At 40.4% G+C, this 20,617-nt stretch overlaps 1 protein-coding gene across 1 annotated transcript in view; it reads left to right on the plus strand.

The window, feature by feature from the left end:
• Positions 1-20,617, plus strand: part of LOC134646561 (thyrotropin-releasing hormone-degrading ectoenzyme-like) — a 233,778-nt gene that overhangs the window by 171,039 nt on the left and 42,122 nt on the right. Inside the window, exons 7-10 of the mRNA XM_063500358.1 lie at positions 2,897-3,034; positions 3,574-3,639; positions 9,069-9,134; positions 9,663-9,841. Of these exons, the coding sequence (XP_063356428.1) occupies positions 2,897-3,034; positions 3,574-3,639; positions 9,069-9,134; positions 9,663-9,841 (449 nt within the window). The remainder of the gene's footprint in view (positions 1-2,896; positions 3,035-3,573; positions 3,640-9,068; positions 9,135-9,662; positions 9,842-20,617) is intronic.

Below are 20,617 nucleotides of genomic sequence, written 5' to 3' on the forward strand. Positions count from 1 at the left end.
TTTTACTGAATATGAGAAACATGAAATATTCCAAACAACATCCAGCATGTTTCTAGTGAAATGGTACTCAGACGAGGTAAATTATTGTTTTGAATGTTATCAAGCACAGTTTATGAGTTCATGACATCTGCGTGATGTGTACATTAATTGTCCATTAACCGCTGGAAGCCCTCAGGGACGTGTCTTCCGTAGCCTCGCTCCCCTAATGATTTTTTCCACTGTGTGTTGTTTGATGTCTGTCTTTGATTGAGGGAACCTGCCGGCAGATGGTGGAATTGTACACACACTCTCTCACACATCCATGTCATTAGTAATCAGTTTCTCATCCTCATATTTTTAACTGCCAGATGAAGGTGTGTTGGCTTCATTGGTTACCACATGAGGCAGGTGTACCAGGTTTTGTTTGAACCACATGACATATAAACATATTGTATTAAAACCAAAGCATATACTTGAACATAGATGGCCGATCTTGTGTGCATCATCAGTATCAGTAAAAAAAACTAACATCCAAGGTTTTTCATTATAATGTTATTTGAGCAGACCTCACAGTCAATCAAAACCAAAATGGTTTTGTGGCCTTGGGGTGATGAAATCAGAATGAAAGTGCCACACAGAGTGCTGCCTACTACCCAAACGTGACATGTTAAAATGACACCAAAATGAAGAGGAGGCTAGAGCGAGGAGGGAGGAAGAAAAACAGGTGGTGAGGAGGAGTGACAGCCTGGAAGTGAAGGAAGACGGAGCGATGAGACAAGCAGACGTTTCAAAAGTTCAGCAGCTGCTCCTGAACGCCGTCCTATCCCTCCATCTGTGTGTGCGTGTTTGTGTTTACCCTGACTGTTGGCCTATTAGCCGTCCCTCCACATGTGGGTCCATCTGGTTCATAATGAACATATGGACCAGATGGACCCCCTATTTCACTCTCTCCAGGTGATTTAAAGTGTCTGTTAATTAGAGCTGATGTCTCATTTAGTCTTATTTTTCCCCCTTTCTCATAGCCACAGTTAGTTTCATCCAAATGTGCCATTTAACTAATTGACTAATTGTATAATTCATGGTGGAGTCCCTGAACTGTCTGTTTACCTCTGTGTGTGCCTTTTTGCTGACTCTGAGATGAGAGCAATAGTCTGTCTTTTACCAGGAGTTTGCTAAATACTTCGAGGAGGAATCCTGTTTCAAACAAAGCAGGAAAAAAAAATCAAATTAGTCAGATCTGCAACTCTTCTGGCAACCCATCAACAATTATTTAAAAAAGAAAAAAAAACAGCTGTTTGTCTGAAGCCACTCATACCCACTGAGATTCAAACTGCCATCACTTTTTCTCGCCAGATATCAGACAGTTCATTGCTGCAGATGAAAAACAAATTTATAAAATTAATCTGGATCCCAAAGTTAGACTCCCCTGACTTTTCAGTTTCTGTGTCGAGATATTGAAACTTAGAACTGCTTAACAAGATGAAAATGTGACAAATGTAAATCAACATCAACGGTCACTCACCAAGAAATAGTCTGATCCCAGCAGATGCTGTAAAACCCAGGTCTATGTTGATTCTTTTGTTCATTAAAACTTTTGTTTAACAAGATGCAGGATCATTAAAACTACATCTACTTAATGCCCACTGCTTTAATCCGTGAATTACACCTAACCTCATGGACCAAGAATTAGCCAGATCCCTCCAGATACTGTTAATTTAAAAGGAAAAAAAAGTTATGTTTAGTCTATTCATTAACATCTGAAACTTAATAAGCCAACAATTCTATTGCTTAACAAGGAGGAGGTTCATTAAAACCAAATCTCCATAGTAAACACTGTAATCCATGAATTAGACAGTGCCACACTTCTCTGGATTTAGCCAGATCCCAGGGGTAATTTAGACAGAGCTCATTAAATCTCCACATGCTTGCAGATGTCTATTAAAACCTCGAAACCAGAGAAGCCGATGAGGAGAGGAAACAAGAAGAGGAGTAATGGGAGGGAATGAAGACAGCAAAGAAAGGAGAGAAGATGAGGCATGGGAATAAGGAGAGATCAAAAGAGAGAACAGAAAACATCGAAAGATACACAGTGGACACAATTAGAAAATAATCACGAGGACGTAAGAAGAGAAGATTGGAGAGAAACTGCAAAAGCTGGATAAGGTGAAAGTCCTGAGGAAAGAAGCAGAGAAACAAGATCAGGAAAGGAACAACAAAGATCCCAGAAAGCACCATCTAACTACAGCTAAACATTTGTTCTACATATAAATGTTTAACTAGAATCTGTCAAAAGCTGAGCTGGAACGACACCATAAAAGTCGAAAAAGACAAAGAGACTCCCATACTGTGCGAGGGCAAAGCATCCAGTCCTCCTTTTACTAGGAAACATGTTTTAGTGAGATTCACTGGATTTCTGGAACTTGGTTCAGCTTTGAAATAAAACGAATAACAGCCAAGTCAATTTTCTAGTTATCATAGCCGCTTTTTCTTTTCTTTGACCTTTTGCATGTATTTTTATGACATAAGGCTTAATATACACACAATACTGTTCTACATTAATAATACATTAAAATGTTCTATGTGCATGCAGTCCTATTATATCATGCTGTCTGGTGAAGACTGGAATATGGTTGCTCAAGGCTAGTTAAGATGTTTTGATCATTTTCAATGAGAGGTGCCTGCAGTTTGACTTGGGTCTTTGTTGACTATCAGACCACTAATATAGTCCTCTACTAGTAATATAATTTCTTTGTTTTCTGTCACTCTGCTGTCAAAGTTTAAGAGATTTTAGAGTTTAAGAGGTTTTTCAGTGGTGCCACCCACTGAATCAGCCTTAAATACTGCATTATCACAATCATCATTCTCATAATCAAAGTGAAATATAATACCTGAAAAAGTCAAATTTTTGTGTTTTCAGGAGAAGCAGCGCTTCTTGACTGATGTCCTTCATGAGGTGATGCTGCTGGATGGCCTGAGTTCCTCCCATCCAATCTCCCAGGAAGTGGAACAAGCGACAGACATTGACCGCGTCTTTGACTGGATTGCCTACAAAAAAGTAAGAAGCCACTTTCAACAGAAGTAAGATTGTTGCACTATAAATGTACCTGTGTGATCATGCTCTCCAGTGAATGTTAGAATACCTCTTCAATGTGTTCTTTTTTAATAATAATAATAATAATAATAATAATAATTAATATAAATAATAATATTTTAACAATAGAACTTCAATATGTTCTTGTATTCAAAGCAGATCATACATTTGCTTCTAGCCAACCACAAACACTAAACTGAAAATTCAAAACTGCTATTCACACTGTCTTCTAATTGTCTACATACTTTGACAAACTGGGGTTATATACTTTAAAACAGAAGAGAGCGGCTGGTAGGGCAGCTTTCCACCCCTATTCCTTTGAAGATCAGCGCTGTCTGAACAGTTTAACATGTGGATCTGAGCCAGTCTCTAATTTCAAAGTTCACCAAAGTTGACTCTTATCTACTTTTCCTCCAGTGATCACAGCAACTTCAATGATGATGATGGATGATGATGATGTTTTTAACCATGTTTGAAAGTGTGTTTTTCTTTGCTCTCCATAGGGGGCGGCACTGATCCGGATGCTTGCTAACGTGATGGGGCAGCCGCTGTTCCAGAAGGGACTCAATGTAAGTTCCCTTTGCTTTGCGAGTCCAGCTGTGTATACAGAGGTTTTTAAATCAGAGGGAACAGCTGGGTTTCGGGGCTTTGAATTGATTTATCACCAACACAACATGGAAGGATTCATAGAAACAGTGTGTGTATGTGTGTGTGTGTGTGTGTTCAGCCATATTTTAGCAAAATCCTAACTGTCTGGGACATGCTGTGCATATAGATGAACAGGGAATAAGTACCTTTGGCTTGCGGGGCATTCTGAGAGGAAGATTTGCCACGTTTTCCTGTCGATATTGTGATCAATTTTAAGTGACCTGAATTTAAGCTAGCTGCAGCCAGAGCAACAAAATGCAGATATTAAATACACGTTTAAAAGGCGCTGAATTTGTAATACTCAAAGCATAGATTTACTGATAGTGCAGAACAGGAGGTAGGACTTTAAAAATACTTATTATGCATTCCTACTGTCATGGTCTATCATGGTATACCTTGGATAAGTCATCAGTCTGTCACGTGGGTGCAATCAGATGCAGGCAATAATGAGTAAATCCTGATTATAAAAAAGTACCCTGCATTCCCTAGATTGTTTTTAGTTCTCTCTAAGTTAGCTTGGGGACAGGTTTAAAAAAAACTGTCTAAAACACTGGGGAGAAAGAAGTTATTTGGGGACATAGGAATTATTTTTTGTAGAACTCACAGTTTTAATAGACTTTTACACTGTAGTTGTGACACACAGTCATGAAGCAATAGCTGTGTTAACTAACTCTGTGTGTTGCATTGTTTGTTGTTCAGCTATATGTGGCTGCTGTGTGGCTCTTTGAGGGTTCAAACTGTGATGGTGTCACAGAAACACGAGAGCAGCTAAAGCTCCAATCACACCAACGGGGCCAGGTAGTTTATTGCACAGGGAAACGCTTTGTATCCTCCAAATTGGAAGGAGACTGTTTGCAGTTACAGTAAAAATGACAACGTCTGATGTAACATGGATGGAGGTTAAATATAATTTTTACTTGGAATGGAGTTACAGAAATATGTACGAATCCTTGTGCACACACACACACACACACACACACACACACACACACACACACACACACACACACACACACACACACACACACACAACACAGAGACTCTGTCCTGGTTTTCCTGCAGAAACTATCAGTGACCTGGAACATACTGAGAGCCAGAGTCTATATAAAATACTGCTGATCCAGCAGCAGAGCAGGGCAAATACATTGTGTGTGCGTGCGTGTGCATGTGTGTGTGTTATGGAGGTCTTCACACATGCATTGTGCTGAGCATTACAACATACTATATAATAAGAGCATTCGTTTCAGTCGCCAGCAGAGTAAAAGTCTCGGGAGAATGTTTGCTTCAGTAGTTTGGTTCATATTAATGACAACAACAAAGACTTTCTCGATCGTAACCTCTTTGTCAGAGCGTTTCAACACCTAATCAGGTGTTTAGTGAAAAATACAGCGTATAACAAACCATGGTAAACAACTGCAATGCCATGTGATGGAGTCTCATTCTGGTGATTTGTGGCATGACAGGAGCCGTAACCAAAATAATTTATGATCGTCTATGCTTTTCTTACCAAAGATAATACTGTAACTTGACATGAAAGGAACCTTTGTGACGTTACACACATATTAAAGTTGATGCATTTGAGAAAGAACAGTGAGAAAATCAGCCTTCTGAAAGTCACGGAAAAGGCTGAAATTTCTGTCTAGGTTTCATGTAGATTTTAATATTGTATATACATGGAAGGATTACTGTACCAAAGGCCCAGGGGCATCAGGCCTCCCTAGCGTTACAAGCTCTGTATACTTAATATTTTCTTGGTGAAAAGCCATGTACAAATGGAAGCAAATCTATCCCATAATGAGAGGAAAACCAGATGGAGACAAAAAACACCAAAGAGACACAAAATGAAACCAAAGAGGCACAAAATGACACTAAAGCTCTGTCAAAACAGGAGGCCAAAGAACCATATTTTGTGTGATCTACGAGCTTCTTTTTTGTTGTTCCACTGTGACAAAGATGACTCATATATGTACTAAAACCAATATTCTTTGCCTGTTTTAAAGAGAAATAAAAGGTTGAGAATATGTTAAACTAGAACACACTGGGGAATTTTTAAACTAGATACTCTGAAATCATTTGAGATGAGATGAATCTCCACAACTGGCCATATTTCCTATAATTTGTCTTTTTAGGCAGTGTTTAGTGTGATGGATGAAATGCTTTGGGAGCATTTTGGAGTTTTAGGATGTTTGTGAGCATTCTTCAGAGTGCTGTAAGGTTTGTAAATGTTGTGGAACGTAGTGACATCTTGAGTACAAAGATATGGATTTATGGACTTCAGCTCGGGCTAAGTGTACTCCAGCTCAATCAGCTGTGTGAAGATCAAATACTGTGCACAGCCCATATCTGTAGTGTCTCATCAGTTTGGCTTTAATTACCTTAAAGAGTGGACTTTGGCGGACAAAAACATCAATATTGGTTCACCTTTTCTGTATCCCTGATCTCAAAGCCTGATATGTAGAGCTTTCAGAAAAATCAAGAGTTTCCCAGACTGCATCTGGACTTGATGTGAAAAGATTGTGATGATTATGGTTGCCCTGACGTGACTTCAGTGTGGCACAAAACCTGAAACCTCATTAACAGTTATCAATACTTACTGGAGAAGATGTAAATAATGGCCTGCAGTGATCATTGGGTTTTAGAGCCTTTCTGAAGCCCAGAGGAGCTCGACTGAAGGTGAAATTTAAAGTTTATGCAAGTCATCTTCAGATGAGGGAAAGCAAGTCCTCATTAGGCTCTAACCCTGCCTGCAACAATCGAAATGCCTTACTTAAACTCTTACACCTACTGATTTTCTCTAATGACCTTTGACTACTCATACCCACAGTATTTGTTACGCAGTGCTTATTATCACTGAAAAACATTTGGTTCAAGGTGCATCACACTGTTAAAACTAATGGAGTCAGGCTCTCGGAGTGTGTGGGGGGGCTCTTTTTATCTCCCTTCATGTCAGATATAGTGAAGGTGGCAGAGCCAAACTCCCAAACGCACTTAGTGTCGTTATCATATGTGTCATCTTGTTCCAATAAAAAGCTTCCTCTTGCCTTATCGAGCTCAAAACGCACCACAGCAAATGACTGACTTGGAGGAATCCACGTTAAAACACACAAAGGACACAGGAATTGCTGAGAAGGAGATTAGCGCTCAGCCTCCATAGCTGTTTTGTTATCTAGTAGTGCTTCGCTGCCTTTTCCTTGTTTTATTATGAACCAAACCAACTGCCACCCTCCCTGAGCATTTACAACTCTCAATCCACTGTAGTGGGAGTGAGTTTCTTGCTCTGGAAAACAGACTGGGATCAAGTCGGACCCGAATGTCACTAAAGAACTGCAGGCTGAAAACAAAGCCACCACACCACTAAGTCTCTATTGAATGAGAAAATGGCCCTGAGAAGTCTTCATCTTGTTCATTAGCTTGGAAAATGTAACTCAGGGAGTTTGATATTGAGCCCAAAACTCTTTGGACTTGACATGGGCTCTTCTCTGACTCAAGCACTACTGGCTCATCATGTCATTGACTTTCAAATGTACAGTTTCAAACACGTGTAAATGCTCCTCTCAAAAGGCTTTTCAGAAATTCATTCAGACATAGGTATCATTAAATTTCCACCTGAGAGAATACCCCTGAATTCAGCCAGTTACAGCTTCACAACTGCATGGCCAAAATGAACAACCTTGTGCACTGTGGATAAGAGAGACTTGGGAGAGTTTTGAGATATAATATGTCCCCATACTCCCATCACCAGGTCACTGTGACATCCAATAAAGTGCATCAGAAGTTGACATTTTTACTTCTGCTTAATAAAAATGGTAAATTAGAGCCTGGTGTAAATAACAGCCTGGTGTTATAGAACTTTAAAAATTATGCTTCCTTAGATTGTAGTCATTGTACTGCCATTGGCATCCTCTTATAAATGGTTTTGGCTTCCATCCATCCACTCCCTACTGGAGCACCTATCACTGTCCTGCCCTCCAGTCCTTCCAGAGGCTACTTAAAAACACTAGTCACCCCGGCGTATCCTCAATCTGCCCCCGGAGCCTCCTGTTATTGGACAGACTTGAAACACAATGGATCCTTAGTGTTTCCCACAGAACTGGATTCTGTTTGAGTTATAATATTTAATAAATAATAATTACAGATAAAAATGTCCTAATTTCAAAATATAACAAAGCTCGATGAGGCACAATAATCAACTGCCTCTTCAGGGAGACTCTCACCCCATGATCTCACTCCAACTGCATTGTCTTGGAGAGCCTTTAGTGAAGATAGAGTGATCCTCGTATCACTCTTATCTACAGAGCTCTACAAAGACTGCCTATACCAGCTCATGTCCAGCACAGGGGAGCTGGAGGACAGCTGATTGGTGGACAAAAGAATAACCTGAATGATGTCAGCAGCCGCAGAGAAGCAGCCACTGACCTATCAAAAAAGGGGTCTGCTGTTTAATTGATTGTGGAAGGGATCTTTCTCTTAACTTGATGGGGAAAAATTAAAAGGTCAAAATGAGTCACCAAATAAAATATGTCAACTGTTTTTTTTTCTTTTGTTTTTTCTTTCTTTTTTTTCTTTTTTCTTTTGTAATACCAAAGCCAGCTAACAAAGGTAACATCTATGTGGGGAAAATACTGGAGCCTGAACCACCTCCAATCCTTGTTTTCAGAGCAGAGATGGCAGTAACAGAAAATGTGAAGTAACTTCACCTGCACAGCCCTGCATCCAGAAAGTATGGTCATATTAAATTTGTAAATGGAAATATCTTGTTCCAGTGGCATCATTAATAAGTCATTGTACATACATGGCACTTACTGTGGCCAGGGTTCAAATACATGTCACAGTAAGGGTGCTAGACATTGTGAATGAGTCCTTGCAACCTTGTGCTGCCTGCTGAGAACCAAATAATCAAAACTGTGCTCAGGGACACGGTAATAAAGGACTCACTTCATTTTTCTGATTCATTGGTAGAGAGGACCCAACAAGTGCTAACTGTGATCATCTTATTTCCAGATGAAATATGAGGATGGGGAAAAGATGGTTGTTGTATCAAGGCTTCCAAATTCTCTGTTGTGAACTGCATGGTCACAATGTGGAAGGGAAAAAATCAGCCAGTAATTATAGCAGAAATATGACATATGTATCCCAGAAAGTTGATTCTGTTCATGTCAATGTTGCGTTTTTAGTGGGAGAAATGTTTCGTCACTCATCCAACTGACTTCTTCAGTCTTCTTACAGAGGAACAGGATCAGCTTTCTGGGATTTCCTAACCTGGATGAATGTGCATGCATCAAGATGATACAACAGATACATCACATCATAACAGTGTTGCTTTAATGTTGCTTTGTCTCATTGTTTTCAGGATTATCTGCTGAGTCACATGTACAGCAACGCTGCCAGAGACGACCTGTGGAGGAAACTGTCTCAGGTAACCCTCACCTGACTTTATGTCTGTCTGGTATTTCAACCTTGTGTACTTTCCTGCCCCAAAGGCTTCGAGGCAGAGCATTACCACTTTTAATGTTAGTGCCTTGCTCAGTAGCAGGTATTAAAACCTGTAACTATTCCTCAACTGGCTCTGTTGGGACAGAGCTGTCAGACTGATTGAAGCTGTTCATTCTTTAATAAAGCACTTCTAATGAAGATGCTCATTATCACCTGACTTAGTGAGGAGCCTGTTGATGTGGTAACATGACTGGCAGGCGGAGGTGGAGCTTGTTTTCTTGTTTGTCCGACACAGGAGGAGCAATGATTTGATTAATTGAGCGTCACCTCTGTTAGCACTGTCCATTAGACTGACACTGCTCTTTAATTAGCTGCCAGTCTGATGTCTAATTACGTCAAGGTCAATTTTTTCCCACACAGATTAGTTTAATCACTGATTGGATGTGTGTAAATTGGTCATTATTAGTCATTGATCATTTACACTACGTGTGTGTTTGATTCTGCTTTAAAGGCCATGCGCTCAGAGGGCCGAGATATTGATATCGGAGAGATGATGGACAGGTGGACTCTACAAATGGGCTACCCTGTTGTCACCATCAGCAAGAACCAATCAGAGCAGCTCCCTACATATTACATCACAGTCAGCCAGGAGCACTTCCTGTACGGAGAGGAAGTCAGAAAAAACAACAGGTGAGGGAACTGAAAGCTGTCAGATCTTTTAATATTCTGTTATTTCTCAGAGATTGTAATAAACTATATGTCATTTTATTAAACTTACTTTGATGCACCCAACAGTGATGGAAGTTCTACAGTAACAAGATGGCAGTTATAATCGAGTGTAGCTAAGCTAACAAACTAGCACGACAAAACATTCTGTTCAGTTAGCCTGTAGTCTAATATTCATTCGATGCCCATTAGAAACAGAGAACTACATGCTTTGGTGGCACTAGTGGGTTGGGCACAGCACTGACAAAATTACTGCAATGAACTTATGATCATGAAATTTCAGGAGAACTGTCCTTTGGACAGACAAAACCAAAGTGGAGATGTCTGTACATAATGCACAGCAGCATATTTGTAGAAAACCAAACACAGCATGTCAGCACAAACACCTCAAATATTCCTTCAGACTGATGTGAGATGCTGAGAAAGTCATACAAAAATCAAGTACCTCAAGTAAATGCTACTAAAGAAAGTTCTATAAGCTTGTGAATCAAAGACTAAGTTGGTTTTTCATAGGACCACACTCAGTGAAACTCTTTTTTTTTACTGTATGCTTTCAGACGTGGCTACCTTATGATTGACAAGTTTTTACTGTACAAGCCACCACTCTGTCACTAGGTTCAGTCAGCTCTAGTTGAGCAATCAACAGGAGACTTAAAAGCGATGTGTGCTGTCACTGTGGCTACCAGCAGTGCATGACTGCAGAATCTTTGAAATATTTGTGGTCCTTTTTTGTAAGTGTATCCAACTTATGCATAAAAAGTGTGGTTAAGCAAGTTTGAAAAATGTTAGTTAGTTAATCACTCTGGTTTGTCCATATGGCCTTTCTACAAATGCCGCTCTTTGGATGGACCTAATTTGTAGCTCTAAGAATAAGCATTATGGAGCTGGAGTCTCTGGACACTAGTTGGCCTTTAGACTGCTAGTCCTGTTCCTGACACGTCTCTCCATCTGTTCTTCATTCAGTCATTCACCGCTGAAACAATTCTCCTGAAACCCCTCATTTCACGCTACATTAGGCACTAAGTTTTTTCTTTCAGTGATCTTGCTGGATTTTTTTTCCTGAAAAGGCACTTTTCCTGTTTCTCCTCACATTCTTTACCACCTTTACATCTTTTATATTTCATTTATATTTGATTCCCATCATGTTTTATTCACATCTTTTACAACCTTTGGAGTTTACTCTCTTCTGTTTTATCGACCCACTTTCTTTTCCATCAATACTTCATCAGCTTCCTTCCTTTTTTTATTTCTTTATTTTTACCTGTTCTTGTTTTCTCCCATCATTTATTTCCAGGTCTTTCTCTCTCTTCCGTCTGTTATGTTTTTGTACAGTAGTTGACATTTACAGTCACTCTGACCTGCTCAGTTTCTCAACAAAAGTTTCCTCAGCTTTTCTTATGTTATGTTCTTTTTCTTGTCTTTCATGTGGAGTCTTTTGTGTTTCACTTGAGCTGAGAATCGCTCTCGAGGTCTCATCAGCTGATGAACTGAAGCTGTTTGTTGTAGGTGGAGTTGAAATCTTTCTTTTGCTCTTGTTGAGTCTCGCGGGGCTGCGTTCAGACACACTCAGCGGTCCTGAGGCATTCACCAACACTAAAAAGAAACTGATGCTGTGCTTTTAGTTGATTCAGTGTCACGGCTGAGTGCAACCGGGGCTGATGCTGCTGTTTGATCCAGTGGCGCTGTGTTTAGAAGCACAGCAGTGTCCCGCAGTGTACACACTGTTGACTCAAGCCCAGACTGCTTTATTTAATTATTCATTATCAGTATTATTTTCATGAGAATAGAACTCTTGGACATACACTAAATTGTGTGCAGGTTGTCCAGTCCTTCAATAACTTGGGAACTTACAACTTTGTACCTTTCTGGAGAGAAAATACTGATGTGGGTTCATCCAGAGAATGATCATTTTGCTGGAGGTTTTTGAAGCAGTTAAACTGGCTGCTTTTCCTGGGATTCAATAGTTCTTCTTTAAAACTTTAAATTTTTGTTGTACAGTTCAGACAATTGTTGTCGACACTTTCAGTCTCCAGTTCTTTTGATGGGACACTGTATGAAGGAACAATATCTGGCACTTTTGCTGTTTTCTTTTATTGCTTAAACAAGTCAGCTGTAGAATGACAAGAAATCAGGGCTGAATTCTGTCGGAAAAAGCTCATGATCATCGCTTCACCCTCATGGTGTGTTTAGACCAAACACAAATCCCTCTTTTCCCATGATTACATATAGAGATACAAAATTTGAGCCTCAGTCATCTTTTATGGACAACCAGCCCTGTATCATTCAGCTTTGATATGAAAACAGAAAAAAATAGGAAGGGAAAAGTTTGTAAAATCAGAATTCATTATATATCTCACAAGTGTTCATTTCTGTGCAGATTGTACCTTCTTATTTTCCTTTGGCTCTGCTAAAAAATAACGTCTTATCGCAGATTATATTCTGCCACTGAGAACCTCATGAGCTCTTTTATAAAAAGGTACTTTAATTTAGCAATACACTCCGATTATAACCTTACTCCAGTTTTAAAAATTGTATGTTTGCAGGTCAAGATGACCTGCTCAAACTGAGCATCAGAATAAAGAACAAAATTGACTGAAGTTATTATGAATATGGCATGATTGTTACTCATCTGCTGGGATGGTCCTTCACAACCATCTCTAAAGTTTACAGACAATGGAGCAGATCACATCAGGTGCAGATGTGGTCCACAGAGCTTAAATCTTCCTAAAAGCTTAAATCAACTAAATCCAATAGGGCACCTTTGGGATGTAGTGGAACACGAGACATCGTGGATGTGCAGCTGAGAAATCTGCAGCAGTTCACAATGTCTACAGCTTGATGCTGTCGTGTCAGTATGGACCTTTGCAGGGTTAACTTGTTATAGCTTAATGTTTGACTTAACCTAACAACACAAGACAAAGTTATGTTACCTGCAACAATCTTTTCCACTGCTTTTGAAAAGAAGGTATCTGGACGTCTACAATGCTGCTGATGAGTGAGAACGTACATAGACAAGTTTTTCCACTGTTCCCTTGGTTACTGTAGTTATGCATTTCACCACTTTGCTGTTGATGACACCAGCAGAGCACTTTAGGCCCTGGTCTCATGGAATCTATTTTAGACATGGAGGGCTTTTTATTGAATTGTGTTGGAGTAGTAGGAGTAGTAAAAGGGTACCCACTGTATTCCCACATGATGACTAAGGTCGTGACCAAGCATCAGTATGTGCTTGAAAGAAAGTGAGGATGGTTTTGCATAGACTTCAGATCACATAATGAGTTTTAAAATGTATTTTTAAAGTCTCTCGTGACAACCTGGAAAGGCTGGTGTCCACCAACGTACAGGTTAGCACTGTTGCCTCACAGCAAGAAGGTCCTGAGTTTAGCCTGTGTGGAGTTTGCATGTTCTCCATGTGTTTGTGTAGGTTCTCTCCAGGTCCTCCCACAGTCCAATGGCATGCAGTTAGTTGGGTTAGGGCAATTGGTAACTCTAAAGTGCCCATAGGTGTGAATGGTTGTCTGTCTCTTTGTTAGCCCTGCGACAGAAGTGGACCTGTCCAGGGTTTACCCTGCCTCTCACTCTAAGACAGCTGGGATAGGCTCCAGCCCCCCATGACCCTGACAATGATAAGTGGAAAAGAATGGATGGATGGATGAAAACTAACTAGCATGCTAACTTACCTGCAGCCACTCACAAACTGACATCCAACCAGCTGTCACATTAGCGTGACAGGCAGTCATCTATGTATCCAATAAATTTAAGTTGGAGAGGAAGCTTTTCATTTACATAACAAAAAAAAACAAATCTTCATTTTCAGACTTTTTTTTGGCATTTTGTTAACTTCAGGTATTAAGGTGACATTTTGAAGATCACGGTTTATTTTTGTCAAACGCATTCTTCTCTTCCTCTGGTGCTGTGCTTGGAGACATTTTAAATTTGGGTCTTTTTATTTTGCCACCATCAAACAACCAAGGAGATAAATGCCTTTAAAAGAACTGAAGTGACAGGCAGAGAGAGAGAGACGATGAGGACAGCATGAGCTAACGTTAAGGTCGAGGCAATGATACTGAAAATAAATCAAACAGTATCTCAGTCAGGATTTAACAGCTCGTTTCTGTGGTGCCTCGTCAGCTGACAGGTAAACAGTTATGTGATTGGAGAAGCAGTGTCTGTGTGCTTGATTTAATGAGCTTTAATGCTAAACAGGACAGTGATGAATTATTCATGAGTCCACAAAACCACAGTTGAAGGAAGTATTTATATACTGCTTTACCCTTATGAGCCAGATAAGTATGACTAAACAAATGTACCAGAAAAAAGCTCTTCTTCTTCTTCTTTTGGCTGCTCGCTTTAGAGGCCACCACAGCAGATCACCTCCATCTCACAGTATTCCAGTATCCTCCTCTGACAAACCAATCCTCTGCAAATCCTGCTTCACTACATCCATGAGTCTTTTCCTCCTGCCTGGCAGCTCTATATTCAACATTATGTCCAATATATGCACTATCCTTCCTCTGCACATGTCCAAACCATCTCAGCCTTGACTGTCTCCAAATGGCTCAACCTGACTTGTCACCCTGTCCTCATTTCTAATCCTATCCATTCTGGTCACTCACAATAAAAATCTTAGCATCTTCAACTCTGTCACCTCTAGCTCAAGCTTCCTTCTTCTTGTTAGTCAGACAGAGGAAGCAAAGTTGAAATATAAAAAGTTACAGCAGCCAGAAATTTAGAAAAGAGACCCTATAACTCTCTGCCACACCAGACATCCATGGGACATCACTGTGCTTCATATCAGTTTTGGAGAGGTCAGCACTGACTTTTTGTCCACACATTGTTATCAGACCCCGCACTCACAGGGGAAAGTCTTCATCACAGCTCATTGCATCACCACACATAACTAACCTTGTGGACTACTTTGTGACTTGCTTGATCCGGTCTCAAAAGCGTATTTGCCCCAAAATCACCTCAAAGTGCATCCTTAAAAGAGCCTTGAAAAAGTAAAAACAACACCTATTGGTTTGTGAATTCACATTTTAAAAACTTGACTTTAATATAATGTCCATTGAAATGTGGACTTTTTTTTAAGGAAGAGGTGTCACAAAAAGTTTATCAAGTTATTCACTACTGCTAGCAAACTTATCAAGCATAGCTAGATAGCTTAAAAAGGATTACAAACTCACTCACCAGACTAGACTTCTTTAAAGAGCTAGAATGATTATTCTTCAGATAAATCCATTAAACATAGTCAGTATGCTATAATGCTGCAACTACAGTTCTGAGGTCTTGTTTAATTAGCAGGTGTGATGGCTAGCAACAGTTAGCTGTCTTTAATCCTTAATACAATTCAAACAGCTGGGTGCTAAAATATTCCTGAGCTCTATACAGTTTCTGTTAGGGTGAGCTGTAGCATTAGAGACAAAAACTGTCTTTTTTGGTTGTTTGCTTTTTTGTTTTTACATACGTATGTTTATTTCCACTGTAAATTTGGGCTTTTTAACATGGGAGTCAATGGGGATGATTGTCTTCAGGAGCTCACCTCAAGTGGCCATTTGAAGAACTGTAGTTATTAACACTCCTGCAATATACTTTATTATTTTCTTTTATCCGTCTTTTTTTTCTTTTTCCATTCATAAAAAAATGTTCCCTACCCCAGATTTAATATGAAAATAAAATTAAACTCTGATCCAAGACATCCAAGACATCTGCTGAGCTTAACTGCAGTGACTACCCAGTAATTACATTTGCAGATATCTAAAGTAAAATGAACAGAGGAACATTTATGTTGTTTCTCCAGGTGCATTTTGAAGGCCCTTTAACAGCTGTCTATACAGAGATTGTTTGTTTCTTGCACATCTGACAGCATAGATATGACTTTGCTTTCAGTCAGCTACATAACTACCACATGACACATCTTTTGAGGTGTCAAGTCTGGTTTATCCCTTATAAGTGTGTATATATGGTGGTTATTTACACGACTGGAAGTGTTGCCAGAACAAAAAAAGAAAACCCCACAGAGAGTAGTCTCACAGTAGAGTGAGTCTAGAGTCTAGAGTAGTTTGTCACATGATTTATAAGATATGTGAACTGGTCCCACAATCATCCACAAACCTTTTGTGTAAATAGATTGAGAATACAAGCAATGGAAATGAGCTTCCTCAGAAGGTTGCTTAGAACCACTTTTAGAGAAATGGTGAAGTGCTCAGTTATTTGGGAGAAGGTTCAGGGTAGGAATACTGGTCTCCACCATCAGACAGAAACAGTGAAGGTAGGGTTTGGGTATCTGACTAGGATGCCTCCTGGTTGTTTCCTTGCTAAAACTGGAGTGCCCTGTTTGATACTCCTTCATAAACTCTTTCCCGTGTTGACACAGCATCAAACATTGGTGATAGTCAAGTTCTACTTATAAATAATCATCTTAATATGAATGATCACTTTGTTCTTAATGGTTCCCCTCAGTGTTTCTGGCTCTGCTAGCTCTGGGTGCTAAAGGAAACTATAAGTGCCCATTTGTAAATCGTCCTCAGGGCATCTTGTGTTCCAACACAGAGCAGTCATGTAGTCATGAATAATTTGGTGCTTGTCACTGAGTTTTATGGTAATTTTATGGTGTGGTCTGTGTTAAGTGCTGTTTTGTGTTAATTTTGTGGCACACACAAATTGCCCTCTGTGTCTGGAAGTTGTGAAGTGACCTAGAAGCTTTGGGTTGTTTTATGCCATGAGACGCTGCATGTCTCTCATTTTTATTCCCGACAGCCCACGTCTGTCGAGCCATTATCAAGCTGATATTGTGGCTTCTGATCCTGGCATTAGAGGAGCAGGTAGGTGTATTTTTGATCATAAAGGTTTGGATTTTATCTGACTCGGAGACACTTGGAACGACAAGTCTAAATGGGGTCAACATGTTCTTTAATGGAGGAAGATGAGCAGAGAGGTGAAGGCTGTCTGAAGAGTTTCTAAAGTTTCCCTCTTTGAATAGATCACTGCAGTCATGCTGCGTTTCTCTCTACCTCCAGCATGAATGTGTGTGTTTCACTTGGTTTCTGCCTTTGATGAATAAACCATAAACTCTGAGGACACACACACACTTGCATCAATATTAATAAACACATTCTGCTGTCCAGGCTGTGGATTGTGTGTCTTCCAGTGTGTGTCTCTGTGGGTGCGTATGTGTGTGTGGTTTAGCTCCACTCCTGTCAATCACATTGATATAAATATCAGATAAAGTATTTGCTTGCTAGGCAGTGGTATTGATCCACTGTAGCCTGCAGCGACAAATGGCTATTATAGGAATAGTAAATGGTTCTTTCTCAGGCTGATTGTCTTACAATGACCCCTACTTTACAGTATTCACACACCCACTGCTTAAAAAGGGGAATTGACTGGATGTAAAGTATGTATGTAAAGCTGATTGTTTGCCATTTCTAATGAAAATCCAGTCTAATTAAAATATGAATCAATTTTATCAAAATTAGTCTAATTATAACGCCAGGGCTCTCAACAGTGCTGAAGAGAAACACTCACTTTTAGGACTCTTATTAGTACTTACATATGGTAACTGTTAGGATTAAAATTAGACTTTAACATCTAATAGGGAAGCATCAAGAAGCTATTTGTTCCTAATGAGCTCTAAGACTCAGCTAAATTCTTTCCTCACAGAGCACTATCCGCATGGGCTTGGTTTTTGGCCAAAAACATTCACCTCAGACGAACAATAATGCACTCTTGACATCATAAATAGTTCTGCAACTCTTTTTGTTTGCTTTATACTTGCAGACTTTTTGGCCATCTCCATGCACATACATCGATCTGGCATAACATTAACATTACCACTTACCTTATATTATGTTGGTCCCCTTTTGCTGCTGAAACAGCCCTGACCCTTTGAGACATGGATCCATGTGTAAGGCATTTAGTTGTTGGCTTTCTTGAAACCAGTCCAGGTGGTGCACATGTTGATCAGTCTCTAGCAACTGCTGTATTTACCAGGAGTTGGTGTTTTGCCCCTCTGGTTATTTGTGCCAATTCCTTTCTGGGCCCCACTCATGTACTGACGTATGTGCCTGTTCATCTTAGCCACTATGATGCCTGACAGGAACTTCTACAGTGGCTTGAAAAAGTATTCGGCCCCCTTGAACTTTCCCACATTTTGTCACATTACAGCCACAAACATGAATCAGTTTTATTGGAATTCCACGTGAAAGACCAATACAAAGTGGTGTACACGTGAGAAGTGGAACAAAAATCATACATGATTCCAAACATTTTTTACAAATAAATAACTGAAAAGTGGGGTGTGCGTAATTATTCAGCCCCCTTTGGTTGCTCATAGACATTGCCTGATGAGTGCTAATGACTAAATAGAGTGCACCTGTGTGTAATCTAATGTCAGTACAAATACAGCTGCTCTGTGACGGCCTCAGAGGTTGTCTAAGAGAATATTGGGAGCAACAACACCATGAAGTCCAAAGAACACACCAGACAGGTCAGGGATAAAGTTATTGAGAAATTTAAAGCAGGCTTAGGCTACAAAAACATTTCCCAAGCCTTGAACATCCCACGGAGCACTGTTCAAGCGATCATTCAGAAATAGAAGGAGTATGGCACAACTGTAAACCTACCAAGACAAGGCCGTCCACCTAAACTCACAGGCCGAACAAGGAGAGCGCTGATCAGAAATGCAGCCAAGAGGCCCATGGTGACTCTGGACGAGCTGCAGAGATCTACAGCTCAGGTGGGGGAATCTGTCCATAGGACAACTATTAGTCGTGCACTGCACAAAGTTGGCCTTTATGGAAGAGTGGCAAGAAGAAAGCCATTGTTAACAGAAAACCATAAGAAGTCCCGTTTGCAGTTTGCCACAAGCCATGTGGGGGACACAGCAAACATGTGGAAGAAGGTGCTCTGGTCAGATGAGACTAAAATGGAACTTTTTGGCCAAAATGCAAAACGCTTTGTGTGGCGGAAAACTAACACTGCACATCACTCTGAACACACCATCCCCACTGTCAAATATGGTGGTGGCAACATCATGCTCTGGGGGTGCCTCTCTTCAGCAGGGACAGGGAAGCTGGTCAGAGTTAATGGGAAGATGGATGGAGCCAAATACAAGGCAATCTTGGAAGAAAACCTCTTGGAGTCTGCAAAAGACTTGAGACTGGGGCAGGAGTTCACCTTCCAGCAGGACAACGACCCTAACCATAAAGCCAGGGCAACAATGGAATGGTTTAAAACAAAACATATCCATGTGTTAGAATGGCCCAGTCAAAGTCCAGATCTAAATCCAATCGAGAATCTGTGGCAAGATCTGAAAACTGCTGTTCACAAGCGCTGTCCATCTAATCTGACTGAGTTGGAGCTGTTTTGCAAAGAAGAATGGGCAAGGATTTCAGTCTCTAGATGTGCAAAGCTGGTAGAGACATACCCTAAAAGACTGGCAGCTGTAACTGCAGCAAAAGGTGGTTCTACAAAGTATTGACTCAGGGGGCTGAATAATTACGCACACCCCACTCTTCAGTTATTTATTTGTAAAAAATGTTTAGAATCATGTATGATTTTCGTTCCACTTCTCACGTGTACCCCACTTTGTATTGGTCTTTCACGTGGAATTCCAATAAAATTGATTCATGTTTGTGGCTGTAATGTGACAAAATGTGGGAAAGTTCAAGGGGGCCGAATACTTTTTCAAGCCACTGTATGTAGTGCTGAGACAGGTTATTGGCTGGTAGTTGGATGGGACTGGCCCCTTCTAGGGATCCTTGGGGATCAGGACTGTCCAGCCTTCAGTTAACCATTCCTAGTCCGCTTCATCCTTTAGCACTTGGTTCGATTGTGTTGCCAGATGGTCATGACGTCCAGTTCCTCTGCCACTGAGAGTACACCTTAGATTGTCCAGTGGAGAACAGCTGGTTTGTGCTCCTGGCTTTAATCTCCCTACTATAAATCTGTGAGTCTTTGCTTGGCAGTTTCCAGTGTCCCAGGTATGGGCAGCTAGTTGTACTTCTTAGGCATTCCTTTCTTTATCACATCTTTCTGCAGCTCTGATAAATGGGCTCCATGGAGAAGTCCCCATCCCCATTGAGGGGTACTGCTCCTTGTGGCCGTTCATCTTGCAGCCAAGCATCTCGTGGCATAGATCAGATGGTTGGTTTCAGCAATGGTCACAGTCGGGACTGTCAACAATGCTGCATTCACTAGTAGACCTTCAAGTAGCCTCTGGAGATCTAACAGAAGATGTGAAAAGAGTTACGTAGTACACAATAATCGGCCACAGAGGAACCAGGTTTCCTGCTTAGCCATGATCCTAGGTTGCCGTAGCATTTGTGTTGTATCCAATCAATCTCTAGTTGTGATAGCAGTTGCTAGCAGTTGGAACTGTGATCTACTAGTTGTTTCACCTTTCCATTGGGATTACTTGCATAACAGAATTACGACAACAAGAAATGGTGAATAGGGGGAATCCATTTCTCCTATTCACTGTTCTCACCCTTGTCCACTTATGCCTTCTTGTCCCAGTAGCCTTCCTCAACACCTGATGTGGACCTTGTTAATCTGGGCGACATCCGAGCTGGTGTGGCTTCAGTTATAACATTTTTATATCACTTTGTTCATCTGTAAAGCTCTTTGTTAAAGCTTCCAAAGTACCTCACATACAACCATAGTAGAGGATCCACAAACCATTAACCTCTCTTACATCTGCGCTAACCTTGGCAGAGAAGACTTCAATATGAATCATTTAAA

This window comes from Pelmatolapia mariae, linkage group LG17, assembly GCF_036321145.2.
Source record: "Pelmatolapia mariae isolate MD_Pm_ZW linkage group LG17, Pm_UMD_F_2, whole genome shotgun sequence".
NCBI classification, from domain to species: domain Eukaryota; kingdom Metazoa; phylum Chordata; class Actinopteri; order Cichliformes; family Cichlidae; genus Pelmatolapia; species Pelmatolapia mariae.